The 19,750-nt window shown below is 40.2% G+C and overlaps 1 protein-coding gene across 1 annotated transcript in view; it reads right to left on the bottom strand.

Moving 5' to 3' along the window:
• Positions 1-2,739: 2,739 nt before the first annotated feature.
• The window catches only part of MTHFD1L (methylenetetrahydrofolate dehydrogenase (NADP+ dependent) 1 like), a 147,165-nt gene continuing 130,154 nt past the window's right edge, over positions 2,740-19,750 (bottom strand). The window contains exons 27-28 of the mRNA XM_038133603.1: positions 9,296-9,404; positions 2,740-5,666 (exon numbers count right to left, since the gene is read on the bottom strand). Of these exons, the coding sequence (XP_037989531.1) occupies positions 9,315-9,404 (90 nt within the window). The 3' untranslated portion in view covers positions 2,740-5,666; positions 9,296-9,314. The remainder of the gene's footprint in view (positions 5,667-9,295; positions 9,405-19,750) is intronic.

The following is a 19,750-nucleotide window of genomic DNA, read 5'->3' as shown; positions in this document are numbered from 1 at the left end:
ACTTTTGCTTTATATATCGCCTTCTTCAGAACTGTTGGTGCTAAGTTATATACTGCTCCACTTAAAGGAATTTTTTATGTGAGATTTAGTGAAATTACTTTTTAGATTTACCTTGATTTACAACTGCTTTTGTACAAATCTGTCCCAAAAGAGTGAACTTGATTCCTATGCTTTGTTCTTTCATTTACCATCTTGATCATTTTTCTTCTTTTATTATTTTCATTTCTCCCATACTATTGAGAATTAAGTAACTTGGATACTTGGTTACTACTGGCAGGACTGAGGTTTAAGGTCTGCCTGACTTTCAGTAGTTCAAGAAGCAGAATTAGATACAGGTTTCATCCTGGATGAACAAGCTTTTGCCAGCTGCTAATGTCTGACACTGAATGACAGCAGTTGAACACTCTAAACATGGGGGAAAAAATCAACCTCTGTATGGCACTGATGTGCAAGGCCTGGTTCATGAAACTGCCACCTCAAGCTAATGTCATAAAGAGCAGATGGCAGTTGTTGGTTTTGTTGCTCTCCCTAGAAACCTCCCTCAGGGAGAGCTCACTTACCTCAAACACTGGAGAAAAACCAACAGGTTGGCAAATAGAACTTTTTCTGACTGCAATGGAGACAGCAAGGTGATAGAGATGAGTGGGAGCCGAGTGGGAATAGGTGTTGCACCCAAGCACAGAACCAGTGAATAAAGGGATGTTGTGTCCTTGCAGAGATTCTGTGTGACTGAAAGCTGTGTAGGGGCTGGTCTGCTGTCCCAAGTCAGACATTCTCCTCTCTGTTTTCCCCTTCAGTCTTTCCTCAAAAAAGACAATGGAAGGAAATATCCTGGAGTTCATATATTGGTGCAGCTACATGTCACATACATAAATACATGTTTTTTACAAATACGGCCATAATTGTATTTTTCTGAAGAATAAATACAAGCTCTGTGTGTGATAAGAACATGCAGGGCCTGCATTATACAGGCAACTAACAGGCTATATCCTGAAAAGCTGAAACTCTTCTTTGGCATTAAGAATGTAACTTTGACCAGATGTTGATGGTAATTGAGTTGAAAGAGCATGATGGAAATTGCCCAGTGGGAAACAATTTAGCTTTTAAAATGTCATAACTTAAACCTTGATTTAGTGTATTGCATAGAAGTGGGCATGACTTGTATTTGATACATCCTCTTTTTTATTAGTACTCTGCAAAGTGAAGTTCTTAAGGTGCCTGTGGCATGTGTGTGGGGTGTATTCCAGCTCTGGGCTTCCTCAGTGCTAACTTTTTCTGCTAACATCTCAGCTCAGAGGAGCATAGAACAGTTTACCTTGGAAAGGACCTGGAGATCACCCAGTGCAGGGTTGATTTAAAAAGGTTTGTCAGAATGTTGCCCAGTTGAGCCTATGCTGGTATGTAGCAGTTTAGCTCCTCCCAATCATTACTCAAAAGGTTTTGGGTAAAAATTTTACTGGGGAAGCAAATATTGAAGATTTTACATAAAAACTGCATGCACAAATTGATTCTTGCTCATGCTTGTATGTATGTAATACGTTACACTCAACCACGTGGAGTAGGGAACTATTATTATGGCCACACTTGTGACAATATTTGAATTTAGCTTACTTTACATAAACATTCTGGCCTTAACTCTGCAGTGAAGGGTTACATGTATAGCACAGCAGTCCTGTTCTCAGGACAAATGCCTGAAGGAGCTTTCAGTGTTTCCATTCCAACCCTCTCAAGCAGGGGGTCATATCTTGGCCTTAAAATTTTTCTCTAAAATATTTTCTCCAAAGAAAATTCTATGAAAACCTGCATGTTTAAAGGGGGAACAGCCTCCCTCACCACTCCAGTAATTCTGTGGAGGGGAGAGTTTGCACATGCCTCCCACACTCACCTCTGGCTGATTGGGTGGCTGTCAGCAGGGCAAACCCATGGGCCACCAAGAACAAACCCAGTGCTTGAGACCTGTTCCATATGGATAAGGTCCTGGCTGAAACATTGCAGAGAAGCTGTTTGGAAATCTAGCCATGAGAAGCATGTTAAAAACCCAGTACTAATGCAAACCACATGCCTGGGACTTCATTTAGGTATTTAGAAAACAGGAGCACTCTCCACTATGTGCCTGCAATGCTCAATACCGTCTGCATTTTATTAATTCATGCTCCCAGGATGTTTTCTGCTCTGTTATGGCCTAATGATTTGGCACCCATAATTCCTGAAGCTTTTGCATCCCTTGTGCTTGAATCCCACCTTGAGAAGCCCACACATAATATTCCGGTACCTGACACTGCTTCGCACAAATCCAGCCAACAACTGAGAGGTGAAAAGTGTCCAACTGACCCTTGCATCTGACCCAGCCCTTCACGTCAAGGACCAAAGGCAGCAGCAAGATTATTTTGGGACCAGGACAGGATGTTAGCCTAGTGTGTCCTTCCCCAAGCACAAACCAACTTCAAAAGGACTGTACTGATGGAGAAGAACCCGTGGACAACCCTGCAGTGCATGGCCCTTTGTGGCAACAGCCAGGCACCAGATGCTTTCCTGGGTTCTGGGAAGCCAGGTAAGAGTCCCATCCTTTGCTCACATCTGGCACTTCACCACACCATGGCTGAGTTCCTCTCCTTCCTTGGCATAGCTGTGTTTAGCTGCAGACATGGGCATGACAAGACTAAATGGCTTATGAGGAATTAAAAAACAAAAGGAAAGTCACTGTTTAAGTAGACAAGATCATAGAGAGAGAAAACAATATTAAATAATGGATGTATTTATTAATGAATTCAGACAGGCACCACTTGTGCAAACTAAACGGTAGCACACAGACTTTATTTTCATGTTCATAGCAACTGAAATTCTGGAAGCTTGAATTTCACACTACAAATGAAGAAACCTGTTGCATGCATTCTGAAGTATTTCAATGTCATTGCAGAATTAGTTCAGCAGTAGCAATAAAAAGTATTCAGTCACTAGAGAAAGCAGATCTTCTGACAATAAACAACTGCATGGTGCTAAACACACTTCAGCAAACGCAAGGGATAAGCTTGGCAAGCTGCCTTATAAAGCTCTGGTTCTGCCATGTGACAACATTGCCAGAGTAGATGCAAAAAACAAAGGAGTCCCACAGTCACATCCATGCAACAAGTGACACACCTACCAGTAAGACTCATCTTAAAAAGTTTTCACGTTAAACTCTTCTAGAGGAAGCGGCTCAGCTGGTGGCCAATAGCTCAATCCCTTTGGATCAAAGGACCAAAAATGCAATAGCATGAGAGATTTTGGAGCTAGTTAACTAGATGGGGTGGAGGAAAAGCTATGACAAAAGTGGCCATTTCAGCTTTCCTTGAATTACTGAAGCTATCTAAACAATATAACAAATCCTGTGCACATGACAGTAGAAAAATTACAGGATGTTTGCCACCTCTCAACTAAATGAGCTGGAATGGTGTTTTAGGGAGAAACTGCTGGGCCAGATGAATGGTCCCAGCATGTGTGGCCTGAAGGGATAAGATGGAGACAACACTATAGAAAGTCTCAAGCATCAGCTTGAGATGACTTATAAAACTTGTTGCTCAACCATCCATATGCAAGCTTCACAGGCAATCAGACAGTGCCACATTTAGTATACCATACTGCATGGGGACAATTCTAGTGCACCTGCAGGGGAACCACAGTGACTCCAAGAAAGGCACAATTGTGTATTTTCTGAATTTCTCTGGACAAAATGGAGGGAAAACTTTGTTTATTTTTCTTGTAAGGAAGCTACTAGGAAAACTATGTCTTGAAACCACACTTATTTTCTTCCAAAACTCTTTGGCTATTTCTTGGCTAGATAGATGAGTGTGTGCAAGACTAATTTACAACACTGTTGTGTGTATGAATAGCATTGAGTTGCATTTTGTGGCACAATTTAATAGAAAATATAAGAAATCTCTCTTCCCAGCAGCTCTGACAGCTTGAATCTGACTTTCTACTTATCATGTTTGTCATGCCCCAATGTAATTAAAGCATCCACAGTCTAGGCTGTTATGAGCTCTATCATCTAGTAAGGATTAAATATTAAATTGCTCTAGTTTTTATACTTATCTTCACAGCAATCCCCATAGTGCTGGAGGACCACGCTATGAATAGCACTGAAATGCAGTCAGCAGACATTTCCGTGCTACTCCAGGGAAGGCACAGACAATTAATTGTCCCCAGTTTGCTCTACTGTCCATAATTATAGTTTTGAGTTTATAAATAACGAAGCATGATTTCAAGAACCAAAACAAACCCCTCAATTACTACAGAGTTCCTGAGATAATTAAGTCTCCAAATGTGGCTCTGTAGAAGGGAACCAAGGCTACACTGCAAAAGCCCATAACATGCAGATGTGCGTAAGCAGAGCAAAGCGACAGGATGGAAAACGTCATCAGGAAAATAAACTCTCTCATCATTATTTCACCGCTTTTTACCTAAAAAAACAATGGCCTATTGTCTCGATTCACCCTATTGTTCTGTCGCATTTTTGTTATTGAAGGAACCAACAGTCAGTCAGCGAGAGTTTCCTGAGGAGTAGCAGTTTGGAAAGTTCAATGCAGTATCCTGTGCTTAAGGCTTGTTTTGCTACAGGTTTTAGGAAGAACCAGGAAAGCAAAGTTACTGAGACAAATGAAAGCACATGGTTTGTAATTCAGCTTGTTTGAATACCCCTTCAAATGGAAATACCCTCCACTTTTACAAGTGTGGCCGTTAAAACCTGCAAAATGAAGCAGAAAAAAGCTGTGCCCTGTCCACATCCCCGCTTGATGGATGTTCCTCTGTTGTTACTGGGCCGTTGTGTACTGCCAGGGAAGAACTCTAGGTCGGGAGCCAGCACAGCAGGAGGCTTCATTAGCCATGAACAGGAGCAAAACAGTGCTTCAGAAGGAGCAGTGCCCTGTCTGAACAACCAGCTTCACCACAACAAGCACATAATCAGCTGGACAGCCTGTAACACACGCTTGGGATAAAGACAGACCTATGGATACAAGACAGCCATGGCTTAAGTGTTTCAAAAGATCTTTGCCCAACAAGGAAACAAATTATACATTAAAAACTTTTTACAAAATACATGCTCTGTTCTTTCTCTGTTTAATATCTTCTTTGCTTGAAGCTTGGCTGTTACCCAAACGCATCCAGAGCAACGCTTGATGATAACTCAAAAATGTGCAGTTAATCTGTGTGTAGTTTCAGCTCTTGAATGCCAGGAGCAAAAGTGTACTTTTCAGAGAGAAATAGGCTTGGTCACACAGCATAATCATGTTTATGCAAGTTTTTAGTAGATAGCCAAGATAAAGGAAATACTTCTGTACACTCCTCTGAGAAAAGAAAAAAACTCTGAGTTGAAAAACTGCTCTTTTTCAATGTCATTTTATCCACAAACAAGCGTAAGCTGTAGTAGAGAGCTTCCTGCATTACAGAGAGTAAAACTTCAGCTTGCTGTGGGTTGGTTTTTTTTTTCTTTTTTTTTTTTCTTTTTTTTTTTTTTTAACTGTGCAGCTATATTTCATCATAAAAACTAGTTTGAAGAAAGAGTAAACTTTTGCTCTTTGGTCTATCTTGACATTTCTCCAGAGACACATAACAGGAATATTTCAGATTCATTTTTTGTCTCCTACTTGCAGGAAACAGGAAAGTTGGAGTTCTTAATTTTCAGGCTTCTGAAATGACAAAGATAAGAAATTTATACATTGAAACAAGATATCTTTGCTTTCTTTAAAGAAAAAAAAAAGGTGTCACATTCTAAAATGAGTGCTTCAGTGAAATGGGATATTTTTGCCTTAACCTTAATAAACAAAAATGTATAGTTATGCCATATGCACGTCCTATTTTTTATCTGTGCAGCCAGGTGAGAAACAAACATCTGTACTCGTACTCCAGTATTATATGGACTTCAGACTGAACATTACTGTGGTAATTGTTGCTGACTGTAAGCTAATACTGTGGAATGAGACTAAAGGAAGTAATTTTTTTTTGTCCATAGGCTCAGTTTGTGTAAAGGAAAGGTCTTAAAACACTTTCTATTCGTATTTGAATAAATTAAGATGAAAATATCTAACCAATAGTTTGCAATTTTAGAACACCAGTTTTGGTCTCCTGCTCTTATGGACTTTTTTATGGCCATGAAGATGCTCACATGCAGATCTCTGGGATTCCTCTCAAGTTCAGAAAAGCTCAAAGTATCCAGGCTGTGCATTAAAATAATTCTGATGCTCTGCCAGTATTAAGAGAAGAGTGTGAGAATACATCAGACACTGTGGACAGTGGCAGCCTCACAAAGTCACAACCAACTGAGGAGAACAATTTCCTCCTGCTGCCATCAACCCAGATACTCAAAGCCTGCACAGTGAGAGCAGGCATCAACTGCTACTGAGTAAATTAGAGGGATCCTTAGAGTTCACAAGGGTTCTTAACAGACTTTACTTGTGCAGGTCCAGTTTGGGACTTCTCCTCACCGAGCAAATATTACTTTTTTTTTTTCCCTCCCTATTGGCAGACTTGTCTCCAGATAAGTCTTACTCTGACTGGTGCTCTCTACAGACAGCTCATAAGGAAACAATTTCAACTTTCTTAGTGTATGAGTTGGGCAGTATAATTTGAATAGGACAGTGGCCAGTGACGAAGGGCTAGCCAGATTCCTTTGGGCTCATTTCTGTATATTAATGTTTCATTTTTTTGATAGATCATGTTGCTCCTACAGAGAGACTGCAACATTGTGTACCCATGTATTGGCTATTTGTCAACAGAGAAAAACAGAGCTGACTTTTATGATAAGGTTTTTGCTTCTATGACTTTTTAGAGCATGTTCAAATGACTGGTGTGAAGTGGTAGAGAAAAATCAGAGCGGCAAATGACACCCAGTGTTTTAGCTCAGCCAGAGCCTCACACAGCATCCTGAGAAGCAGGAACTTCTGCCTGTATCTCTTTCACAGGTCTGAAGATAAGCATTGCAGAGGAGGATATTAATTGCACACTGAAACAACTATTCTCAGCTCTACAGGCATGTTTATAATGAAATATCTGCAGCTCTTCCACAAATTTCTAAATATTTTTCAATTAAAATGCCTTAAAGATCTGAACCAGCCCTAATGAGCTGGCAAAACACCATATTATTAGCAATATTACATCATATACTAAAATGCTGAAGAATTCAAATTAAATGAAAAAAAATCCCTTCATTTGCCATCACAGAAATAAAGCCACAAAGACCTCAAAAGGGTAGTGTCACCTACGGTGTGGGTTCACTTCAATGTGTATGTGAAAACAAAGGATGCTGCTAAACTTCTCCACAGAAAGTGTAAAGACTACATGGGAATATTATTTCTCTCTTCTTCCAAAATTAGCAATGTACAAATCTAGCACATGAACCAGATAAATTTTAGAGCTAATGAACACTTGACTACCTTGTGTGGTACTCACTGGGTATTACCATACTCTTAAGGCATTTATTTAGATTGTTAAAGGTAGGAACACAGGTGAGCATGTACCTATATTGGTGAAATATATATCTATAACCAAGCTGGTTTTTTTCTTTGAAAAGCTTAAACTTAATGAATAATTCATCTGTCAGATGCCAACAATACCTCCATAATGAAATTTTAAAAATTTATTACCAGTTGGCTATATGTGTTATTTCCTACCTGTTATGTTTTTGTGACTTCATTGGCATTTCTTTTTACATCTGACAAAACGCCATCACTGACTAAAAGCCAAGTTTAGCATTTTCATTTCATGCACAGCTTCCAACAAAAGGCCTTCACAGTCGGAATGGAGTATTTTGTCTGCTTAATTACTGTTGTTCTTCCAAACTCATCAGTCCCTAGTTTGGATGGATTTGTGTTAAGACTAGGCAGTAAACACCCAATTAAGCCAGCTGTGTGAATCTGCATATAGATTTTTCATTAGGATTCTACAGTCATTCAAATGATTCAGAAGCAATTGCATGGCTGACACATGATGAATCAATATGTATGCATGAAGCTGCCAGACATATTATGTGTATCAGTAACAAAACTGGGATATGTGCCAAGGAGTGGTATGTGCAACGCCACCCAGCCACTGAATAGTCAGGGATGGTTTGCATACTGCTAATTACCTGTGCGTGCAGGTTAACTTTCAAGGTAGGTGCTTTTTACTTGTCTTGACTGGCACACACAAACCGGCAGAATCTGCTCTCACCAGATGTTACGTGAATATTGTGGCATTCGTGTGAATGTGTGGGCAAGTGAACAGTTCACTTGGTCTGGTTGGGTTGTACAAACCCCTCCCCTCCTCCAAACCATCCATCAAAACTCAGCAATAGAAAATGAAAGCCCTTTCTCTCAGTCCACAGTAAGAAAGGACTGCTAAGGCCGGGCTGAAGCACCTGGGCATATTCACCTCAAAGCTGTGGCTGATCTGGGGTCCCATCACAGTCCTATTAGCTCATAGTAATAGTGTTGTTCTGTCTTAAAAAAGAAAAACCCTTTTGCTCTCCAGACCAATCTACTGGGGGAGAGAGCTAAGTGATGAAAGGAGAGAATCCCATGACAGGCACACATGGTTTATTTCAGTCAGGGTTACATTCTCTCTTACTCCACTTATTATGTTAAAAGGTTAAAGTGGAGGAGCATGAAATATTTTCATAACATCTTGTATTTTTAAGTGAGGAACATGTGCTGCACAAAATTAAAGCAGGACACTGAGAAGATTAAGTACTTAGAGAAAGGGAGGAGGTGGTGGGGGAACTGCGACCTTCGAGGAAAAGGGAGAGAATCCGGCATGCAAAACAGGCTAAGAGGACAGCTTTGTGTTCCTGAAATGCTTATTACCATTTGAGAGAGATGACGGCAGCTATGAAAACAAAACATGAAAAAACAAAGCAGAGCTCATGAACAAACTGAGAAATATCTTCTGTGATATCTAGGTAATGACAGACACACACTGCCACGTGAGTGCTGTATCAAAGAGTACTTCTTTTGAGGTGAGTAAGCTGACATGGTTTCTTCAGACTGCCTTTTTCCATAGCCAAGAGCGGTCAGTTGCAGAGCTGGCTGCTCCTGATGCCAAACTGACAGTGCCAGGAAATCCAGAAGGTGCCATTAGTGGGCAACAGCAAAGTGCCAGTCACCATTCAGCAAATCAGAAACCCATGTGATAAATTGCACAATATGAAATACACCCCCAAAGTGTCTGAAATCCTTACTGAAACTAGAGCCTAGATAAACTCCTGACAACCTTTCTTACACACATACTAGGCACAAACATCCTCCCCCAAGCTGGAACAGGAAAACAAAGGCTGTTGACTGACCTGAATTTGGATGTCACTCTCAAAACAATCCTTTCACTTGCTCTGTGATGGGGTCAAGGTCAATGTCATAGAAGCATGGCCTTGTGGGCAGTCCTGGCATGGTGCTCATCTGTGGAAACAATGACATTCAGTTACACTCCTGCACCTGTAAGCAGATAATCAGTCTACCCTTGCATGTAAACCTTAGATTAAGAGAAAGGTTGGATTGTTCAACACAGGCTCGACCACAGATGTGATCTTTACCACATTTTTTCTGTTAAAAATGTCCAACTTGGTACTTTTTGGATGAATTTTTAAGTATGAGCTTCTAAAAGACAAGAAAGAGAAAACAAAAGCAAAAAAAAAAAAATACAGGGTAGCAACTTAAGAATAAGTTCTATAACAAAATGAACACCCTTTGGGACTTGCTTGTTCCTCAAAATATTTATCCAGAACATTTATCCATTTATATCTCCTGAAAAAAAAAAATCACACAGCAAAGGGCAAAGATGTAATTGTCTGAATTTACCTGGATGTTAAACTCAGACCTCTCCCGCAGAAACCAGAATATAGAAGCAGAATTAATCACAACACTTACCTAATGTCAGGAGCAAATTGAAATAGTTCTACTAAACATACAGGAATTACAGCTGAATCCTAATTTAGTAGTTAGAATTAACAGGTTGAGATACTAAGCTAAAGCAACCCAATTATCTCAAACTATGCATAATTAAGATCCTGATCTAGCATAAGACACTAGCATCTGCATACTTTTAAACATGTCAATAGTTTAATGGAATTAAATTAAACAGTTAGCTACAGCTCTGCTCAGGCTATGCATACTATTATTTGAAATTGGCATTTTTAGCAGCAATTAAAGGCACATGACTGACATTGAAATCTTGAAGTGCCCCACAACAGTTTAAATCAGAGGTTCCCTCATTTCCCAAGTCTCTCAGGATTCCTTGCTTCTCCCTTGCAAAGGAGATGTCTGGAGAGCAGGTTTAGCAGAATAATGCTGGTTTTTGATCTGCTTCATTTTCTCCTGGTTCAGCCCCTTAAGCCAGGAAGGGCTTCCCTGCTCCTAGTGCCCCCACTGGCACAGTGTAAAGGCTGTGCCTGCGGGGCAGTTTTATAACAGGACCAGTTTGGATCAACTTGGGTCACTTTGGATTCACACCCTGAATATCTCACTATATTTCCACTAATTCAAGGGACTCTAAAAACAGTATTTGGGCTTAATGACTCCTTAAACCCTTTTGATATCTTAACCTCGTAAGTGGAGAAAGTGGAGAATGCCCCTGCTATAATAGGCCCTACATTAATACCTAAATTGATGAAAGACCTTACAATCTCTTGAAACAAACCTGGAATTCAGCTTTGCTTGACTGTTGGCTGAGAGTCTTTAAGCATTAAAACTTATTTACTAGATTTTGAGGAACAAACTTTTCACCAGGGCAAGTCAGCGGAGTTCACGAAAACTGGTGGTTAACCTGACCACAGGAGGTAACCTTAAAACACGGCTGTGTAGGAAAAAAAATTATACAGACTTGAGTACCAGAAACACTCCAAACACAATAACCTACACAAAGGGTCGGATTGGGGTATGTCTTAGGGTATGTGAGTGAGATGAAACAGCTTGCTGGAAGAGGGAAATTTCACCCTGGGAACCCCTTGAATGATTCTGCCTTGGAGCTGGCTCTGGCACTCATCTTACTGCAACCAGCCTTGTTCAACACACTGAACCGATGTCAATACATGTTTTTGTGGCCAGGGTTGGTTGGCTAATGAACTAATCTGCTTACCACATGCCCAGATCACCTCCAGGCCCCAGGCTGCGCCGGGGGAGCAGCCAGAGTACACTGTGGCCAGCCATCACCTCCAGCTCTCCAGCAGAGAGCTCAAAGCCAGGCAACCTCCTCCCTCTATCCTCCCTAATTCCCCAACAAGCACAGCTCAGCTATAGTGCTTGCTCTGGCCAAAGGCAAGCCCTAACAGGATAATTGGCCTCCAAAGAGGAAAATCTTATGACCACCATCCCAGCTGCTCCAGAGTGCCAAACTTACAGGCCCCCCACGCTCTGGGTCAGACTGTGTTTCATTCTGCTAACCCGACGTGCTGCATACTCAGTGAGGGGGTCAGCATCTCCCTTATGCTTCAGCTTTGCTCCGAACACTCACGTAATGACTCCATCATGGGAATACAAGCAAAATGTAAAACCTCCCCAGCACAGTCCCGTTTGCTCCAGAGAGGAAATGCTGCTGCCATTTCAGAGGTTAATCCCGTGCTGAGGAGGGGGAAAGGCACCTCGGGAGCTCAGTACTGGCACAGCCATCATCTCACTTGAGATCTAGCTCAGAGGAAAAACAATGCAACAAGCTCTTCTAGTGGCTCAGTACATTTCCTCTGTTTTTAAATATAGTTCTTCCTGATGTTTGTTATTGTACGTAGTAGGATTAAAAGACAACACTGTCAGTTTGCGTTGACCAAACCCTGCCTCTGACTGCATGACATCATTTATTGGCTGACATTACCCTGGCATCTTAGCTAAGTACTAAAACACCTTGCTACTATTCTTTATCCATTGGCCACGGTAGTTGGACTACTACATCATTAGGGTTACTTAATTATTTTCTGTCTCAGATTCCTTCCAGTTTCTGAGTTAATGTTTGACAAGGAACTGCCTTAATGAATTACATCTCATTGGGAGGGGAATGAACAAATTGCCAAAGACAACTTTCTGGTTACTTTGTGTACGGCAGTTCAACATCTGAAAGCAAACTCCCAAATTCCAAGATGGTTTTTTAAATTTTTTTAAAACTACACCTAATTTAGAAGAGTTTTTCCATTTTTAATTTTTTTTAAAATAAGAAATATTAAATACAAGTCCTACATATGTATTTTATATTTTGGACTTGTTTTTTTTTTCTTTCATAGGTAAAGTTCTACACCAGTATAACTCTACTGTATTAACTAATGAAAAGTTACTACATTTAAAAAAATGCAAATATCAAACCAGTTTATTGCTGGTTTGGGAAATACAACTATTCTCATATTGAAAACTGAAGTCAACAAAAGGGAATAGGTTCATTTGAATTAAAACCACCGCTGCATAAAATTAAGTACAAGGCAAAAAAAAAAAACCTCCAGAAGAAACACTTTGGAACAAGTACATATGTGAATTACAGACTGAAAATAAACTATGTACTGTCATTTTTCCCATGGCCCAGACTTTCAAACAGGCAAAGCCATTTAGATTTATGATCATTACTCTCTGCTCTCATTATCTGTACACACAGAGGTAACCTGCAGAAGAATCTATCCTTTTTTCATTACTTCAAGGTCAATAGGAGGAGATGGCTGCCTGGCTGAGGAGAGTACTGCTGATTATTCCCTCTGCAGCCCTCCATTTCTCTCCTTCAACCACAAAGGCAGGAAAGAAAAGAGGGCTCAGTCTGCTGCAAGGCTGCAGTGAGGCTTCACCTGACTGGCTTTTCACATGGCTGCAGGCTCAGGATCCTCTTCCCTCTCACCATTTTCCATGATGCTGAATGAAGGTATTAATAAGTGAGTTGGTCTTTACTCCAGCAGGCAGGATCCAGAGGGATCCCTCTTCCCTGACCTCAGTAACCAGAGCCCAGATTTTTGTGCACGGAGGGGGAAAGCCAACCACCCCCTGGCTGTAGCACATTCCGTACCTGCACAGTGCCCAGCAGACTACGTCCACCTCTCCAAGGCTTCCTGAAATAACTAAATACTAAAATTACTTCAGTTTTAAAACTTGAAAAAGAATGAACAACGAAAGAGAAAATATGCTTAAAATGTAAATCGGTAATTAGCAGGTATGTACAGCATGAGAAAAACCCACAGAAATTTATAGTCATACAGCAGCTTGCTTGGCATCTCATAAAATATACATGCTCTATTTATTGCCCAGAGAGCAGTACCACTCTCCACTCTATTGCAACAATATTTGGGTTATAGATTGGTAGCTATGCAACACTGCACAGCGTGGCTGTGAGAAAAGAACAGGGTAAGAAGTGGATAATGACAGCACCTTACCCACTGAAAATCATAAACTGGATTTAGATGGCTGAAATTTGAACAAAACTGCTACTATCACACTTTCCCTGGGAGAAGGAAAATATAAGGCACGAGCTTGGTACCTTAAGGCTTACTGCAATTCATGAAAGCTTCAAGCATGGAAAAAGAAAAGTAATACAGATAATTTAGGAATTAATAGGAACTAGTTTTCTAGGAGCAGACTATTTTCTCTACAAACAGTGCAACTGTCCAGACATCCATGAGAGCGAATCAACTGCAGAAAGATGATGCGAAAAATAAGAGTGCTATTTGTTACTATGGCTCTGTGTTTAGAAGGCAAGAGCAGCAAGTCTTACAGTCAGCTTATCCTAAGGATCATTTACACTCCTGGAAATGCACAGCTGGTGGAAGATAAAATACAGTTTTAGTTAAGAATGCCTGAAGGCTACTGTTATATTAGGCATTTATGATCCTCCTGAAGTTTACTTACATGACTGAACAAAAAAACCATAACGACCTTCCTTAAAAATTGAGAATGCCAGTTATTTTCAAGAAAGCCAAATGAAAGTGTTGCTCCACACCCTCTCCACAAATGCATCCAAAGTTACTGGAAGAATAACTAAGTTTCATTTAAATTATCAGTGTGTGTTGACTTGTTATTTGAATTGGCCATAATATCTACGTAACAGTTGTACACAGTCAAGCACCAAGACTCCGCTCACCAGGTTTGTTGTGGTCCCACGAGGAACTATGCTGCTTAGCTTCCTTTTTTATCATACCTATATGCCTATCAGTGGTTCACATCCTGCCTTTGAGGTGTATTCCTCCATATATGTATCTGTATTTTTTCATTTATCTATATGAAAAGATCCTAACAGAACTTGAGGTTGCCTTAACAGGGTTAGCACAATGGCACAATTTGCAAAACAGATGGTCCCAAGGACCACATCCAACTCATGCTTAGTGTCTTTTTCACCTGTAAGACAAGAAGTGTCTGTTTTACAGGCATAACATGGTTTCTGTTGAAGAGAGAAAGAAAATCAGAGGAAACTGTGCTTACATAAAGTATGGCAAACAACTCATTAGAAAATACTGAAAAATCAGAAAATAGCTTATAGAGGAAACCTCCCTGTTCTGCAGCTTATGGAGTTAACATTGTGTTTGACAAAAAACACAAGTAATTCACATTTTTAAATTGTATCCTTTTGTTAATTAAATGAGCTATAACAACTCACAACCATTTCAAACTTGAAATACTGCAGAAAACAGATGTTGTTTCTCAAGAGAATCCAGCATGCACATGAGTGCGGATAACTCCTCAATAAAATCTGATGGGATGAATTGCATATCCCACACTCCCTCAGCAAGAAACAATACAAGAGGAAACTCAAGAGATTTATAAATAGTGCTATAAACCTGTATGCATTATGGTCAGCGTGCCAAAACTTGTCGGAATCCTGAGGCACAGCACGAAGGAGCTACGCTTCAGGGTTTCAATAACGTTTCTTAGTGTGAGTTAGAGCCCTGGAAGACAGATCCACCACCAGAAATTTGTTCAACTTCAGGGCATCTGTCAGTCTCAGGGCATGAAAAGGTGAATGGAATAACTTTCTGAAGAAGTCCTTCCAGGTCTCCAGTCCTGCCTGTCCTTAGGTGCGCTTTGAGTGCCAATTACTCCCACTGAGACGTGTGGTGCTGGCCACGCACTGGGAGCTGGCACCAGGGGAACTGCAGTCCATGGAGCAGGAGAGAGAGGTTAACAGTCACCTCACTGCACTGCACGGCTGGAGAGGTGTGTGCAGATCTCTGGATCCCTCATGGTCCCCGCACTCTCCAGTTCAAACCTATACTTGGAAATAGATCATGAGGCTATCCATGCAATGAGGGTTGTGGGTAGGGCTCCAGCACTCTGGAGCATGCAACTGTGCAAACTCTTCCAGTGAGCAGTCATTTATTTCATCTTCAAACTGGACTGTGCCGCAGCACACAGAGGCACTCGGTGTGAAAAGGGTACAGAGAAATTAGGCAGCATACACTAAGCATTTCCAGAATCATCTTGAAGTTTGCTGCACAGAACTGGAAAATTCCTCCAGTCTACAGAGCTCTATCACTTCAAAGGTAGCTCAGGTTTTGAATTATGGAGAAAAAAAAAATTGCATGAAAATAACAAAAGAGAATAGTTAAGAAAACAGCATTTCCACACCCCCCCCCCCCCCCACCCAATAACTACAAGAACATCAAAATGAAATGGCCAAAACAAAAAAATGCACAATATAATCTTCATCTCATCCACCCACCATGTATTACAGAGGGGAATGATACCATACTAAAGCCTGAAGTGATACTCAAGTGATCTTTTACCACCTCGTAAAAGCAAACAAACCTCCAAATTTCTTATTAGGAAAAGCAGATGCATAATGGAGGCAAGTTTGTGCTTCCTTCAAAAATATCAACCTTTACAAACTAATAAAATCAGTTTTGGAAATGACAATGTTTTTTAAAAAATTACTTTAACAGCTACATAATGTTTAAGAAAATATTATCTCATTGTTTTTCATTGCCTGAAGATAACAAGGGTTTCTGAAAGAAAGCAGCTAACCAATGATCTTTAGTTACTGTTTAATTAATGGTTTACTTTTAAGTTTTAATGAAAATTTGCCAAACCTGATGATGGCAACAGGAGTTAGGGAGAGCGAAGATCATATTTCTTTCTCAGGAAATCTTTAACAGGAAAGGATCTTGCTGCAATGTCTAAGAACAACCACAGCAAGAAACTCAACACTTTAGCAACTTTCAAAATGGTTAAAATAATGTTTGAAAAGATGTTGATGCTACCCTGACATATGCTGTAGTGTTCCTTGCAGTAAACAGCTCTTTTTCACTGGCATGCTGACTGATCTCAGGTGCAGAAGTCCATCTGCTATCAATTATTGTATTTTAATTGCCTCTTACTTTGATGTTTTACACATTCTTGGCAATTGTTCGATTTTCGTGAAAGGATTTACAACAACAAAATGTATGGACATTGCTCCTTTGCTCTCGGCATCTGGACGAAGTTATAAAAGTACTGAATATTGATTATACAATCCCAATTGGCCTTGCTGCCAGGTGCTCAAGGTAGGCAGAAGAAACTTGTGCCCTGCTACATCCTCTGAAGGATTACCAGGATCCAACAAACTACTCATCTTGAATGGAGATGATCTGAACCCAAAAGTGACCTCCTGGGCACCCTACGGAATGAACAAAACCCACACAATAGTCCACCTTTGTCCAGTACAGCTTTTGGAGAGATCTTTGGGTGCGTATCCCAAAGGAAGCAAGGGATTTCTTGGTGGATCAGTCAGTGTACTGGAACTCAAATGCTGCTGTTAGTGATGTGCTGAAGGACCAAAGACCCAGAAAGGACATTTTTCTAGCTATTAAATAAAATATTTACGAATAGATGTAATCTGTAACAGAATGAACAATTTCCCCAATTAAGTAAAATATTTATGACTCACATATATGATTGCAGTTCCTCTTGGCAGAGTTCTCTCAACTCATTTTCATCTTAGAATTTATAAAACCACACTTGAAGCAGAAGACAATGGTCCCCGTTATAACAGCACAATGGAAACAATATATTAAATTTTAATTGAAAAATACACCTCACTGAGGTAGCACATTAGATGGTGTTAGCTGAGTGAACTGTATTCTATACAATCCACACCACGTTTCACAGGGTATTCTGCCCTACACAGGCTAATTGATAAACAAAATACTACAAAAATGAAAGCTACAAAACCCAACTTAACCAAACAACCCCTCAGAAAACAACAACAACAACAAAAAAAAAAAACATTCATGAAGGAAATGAAGGGGGTGAGAAAAAAACGAGACTACAAATACCAGGTGACTTGTTCCAAAACACTTCCTTCATCCCAGCCCACTCAAATCCATTTCCAGAAGTAATTGCTCCCTTGACTAAGGCCTACATCCTGATTTTCCTTTCCCCCTTGGGCTTTAGATAGAATCCCTGGCAGAGGACTCTTGCTCACTGCCTCCTGTACAAAATCACCTCCTTATCCAGGAGAAATCCTTCCCTGCAGCTCAATCCTGATGTCAGATGCTCCCAGGGCTGTTCCCATTCTTGAAAAGTGTCCAATATATCAGACAGTGCAGGAAATGGGCCTCTGAAGAAATAAATCCAGAGGATAAAGGCATTTTTTCTCAAGTGCTTTAAAGAATATTTATTATTAATATTTAAAGCTCCTGATGGTCATGGGTACATAATTCTCCTGCTTTGTTCGGTGTTTGGGTCTCCTGGTAAAGAGGAGGTGTCCAAACTTTGCCAGCAGCTCCATTTCTGCTGAAAACAGATCAAGTTTTGGGGTATTTGGAGGGGAGAGATCTTGGGCGACCCATCTCAGCTGCCTCGTATTTGCTCAGGGACTGGGCACCCTTCCTTTCCTCTGAAACCTGTTTACTTTGTACCAAGTGTTTCTTTAGAAGGGCTGTTCTGCAAACTCTGGGAGCAAGTTGCACTTCATGCTGCTGATCTTCACTATGACATTTTGGTTAAAATCTTCATAACTCTGAGAAAACCTCAATTACAGCCCAGAAACTGGAGATGGTGGCAGAGTAGACTATGTGAAGCAAATGTGTGTGCTCAACACACAACAAACTTTAGCATTCTCAGCACCCCATGCTAGAACAGCATGAGGAGCACCATGCAGTTATTTCATGGCAAATTACAACATGGAAAAACCAAAAAAGATTGTATAACTGTGGTGAATAAGTCACATTAAACTGCTGTCATACTAGCCCTTTTGGTTACAATTAGCTGGAGCCACTGATACCTGAGTAAGTAAAGTTTCCTAGGAAACATCACCTCAGGCAAAGGTGATGTGTGTGCATATGTGTGTGTATATATATAGGAAAAACTGCTTCTAAAGATCATAAAGGTATTAAGGTGAAGGACTCCTTAAAGTTAATTCTTTGTAACTGTTAAAATGCCAAACTGGCTTGGTGTCATGACTTGATTTAAAATAAGTGCCAGTGATGACCTTTGCGGTACCAAAGGGTATTCGATTTTTGGAAACCACCTCAAAACAACAGAAGTGGAAAAAAGTGGTAGAGGAGGCGACTATACTTTGCTGGTTCCAGCTAAGTAGACACAATCTAGTTTTCAGGACTGGGAGACAATAAAAGCTAGCATGTACACTTCACAGGTGCAGTTCTGCTATCTGGTCTGTAGGTATCATGGAAAGTGTCAGAAAGAAGAGCGTGGAAAGCTTGTCTCCAAAGAATAACCAAGCGTGGTGGGCACCAGCAGCATCAGTCACTATCACTGGACTGTCATCATGTACAAACCTTGACTTGTGAGCATCTCTAACCTCCTTAGTTCAAGTTTCTGTATCTACTTTCTCAAGTCACTTGTTGTTTGGATAATTATTAGCTCTTTACAAGTTAAACTTACTCAACACATGCTATTTCATGACAGATTGAAGCAAACAAGAAATAGACAATGACAAAGAAGCATTGTATATGGCTTTCTAACCCTACACAGTTTTGCTCTCCAGACAAATTACTGTTTTGATATGCTTGGTCCATGCCATCTTAGGAATGATTCCACTGAGGAATTAAAAATCTTTTCCTTTTTATTTGTTCCTAACCCAGAAGATCAGAATGGATCCAGCTTGGATGGATACAAGGATGCCAAATTGTTAAACTGTCTACATAAATCAGATTGTCTGAGTCACAATTCCATTGCAGACCTCTGGCATTACACACTGTTCAATATAGTGTGTCCTCTAGAATAATGCCAGAATGTACTACAGTCCCCTTTGACAGGGAACAAAATAGAAAAAATAAGGATATCACATAGATCAGCAATTTTCCTCCTCTAGTCTATCGAACCACTATTTTAAGAAGTCTTCACAAGGCTGCTAAGAAAAGCAAGCCTTGAATAACCTATGCTAGAGCTCACACTTCTCCTGGAAAATAAAGGAACATAGAAATACTTTGAAAAAGGCTGAAAGCTACTGACTTGTGATGAACTCGAGTGTTCAGAAGAGCCAGCTCCTTTGTAAGCCATCTTAACAGCACTAATAGCTGTAAGAAGAAAGGAAAAAATTCTAGCCATGAATGTGGGACTTAACTTTCTTATGGCAGTACTGATTTTCAAATCTAAGAAATCTAAGAAGATCAGTACTGATCTTCTTAGAGATCTTCTTATCTCTAAGAAGATACTACAACCCTAATTTCTATTCACTTTCTGTTAACGATGAGTAACAAGCTGTCAAGACAGATTTAATTGTCAAAGGAAATACAATAACATTTTGTTAACTGATGGAGAGCACAATCTTTATCCTACAAATGTGTATCCTTACATAATATAATGAAGATTTATGTATTTTTTATTTATAAATATAATTCTCCTCAAAGTACTTA

Source organism: Motacilla alba, chromosome 3, assembly GCF_015832195.1.
Source record: "Motacilla alba alba isolate MOTALB_02 chromosome 3, Motacilla_alba_V1.0_pri, whole genome shotgun sequence".
Taxonomy (NCBI): Eukaryota; Metazoa; Chordata; class Aves; order Passeriformes; family Motacillidae; genus Motacilla; species Motacilla alba.
This window is presented reverse-complemented; position numbering and strand designations above follow the sequence as displayed.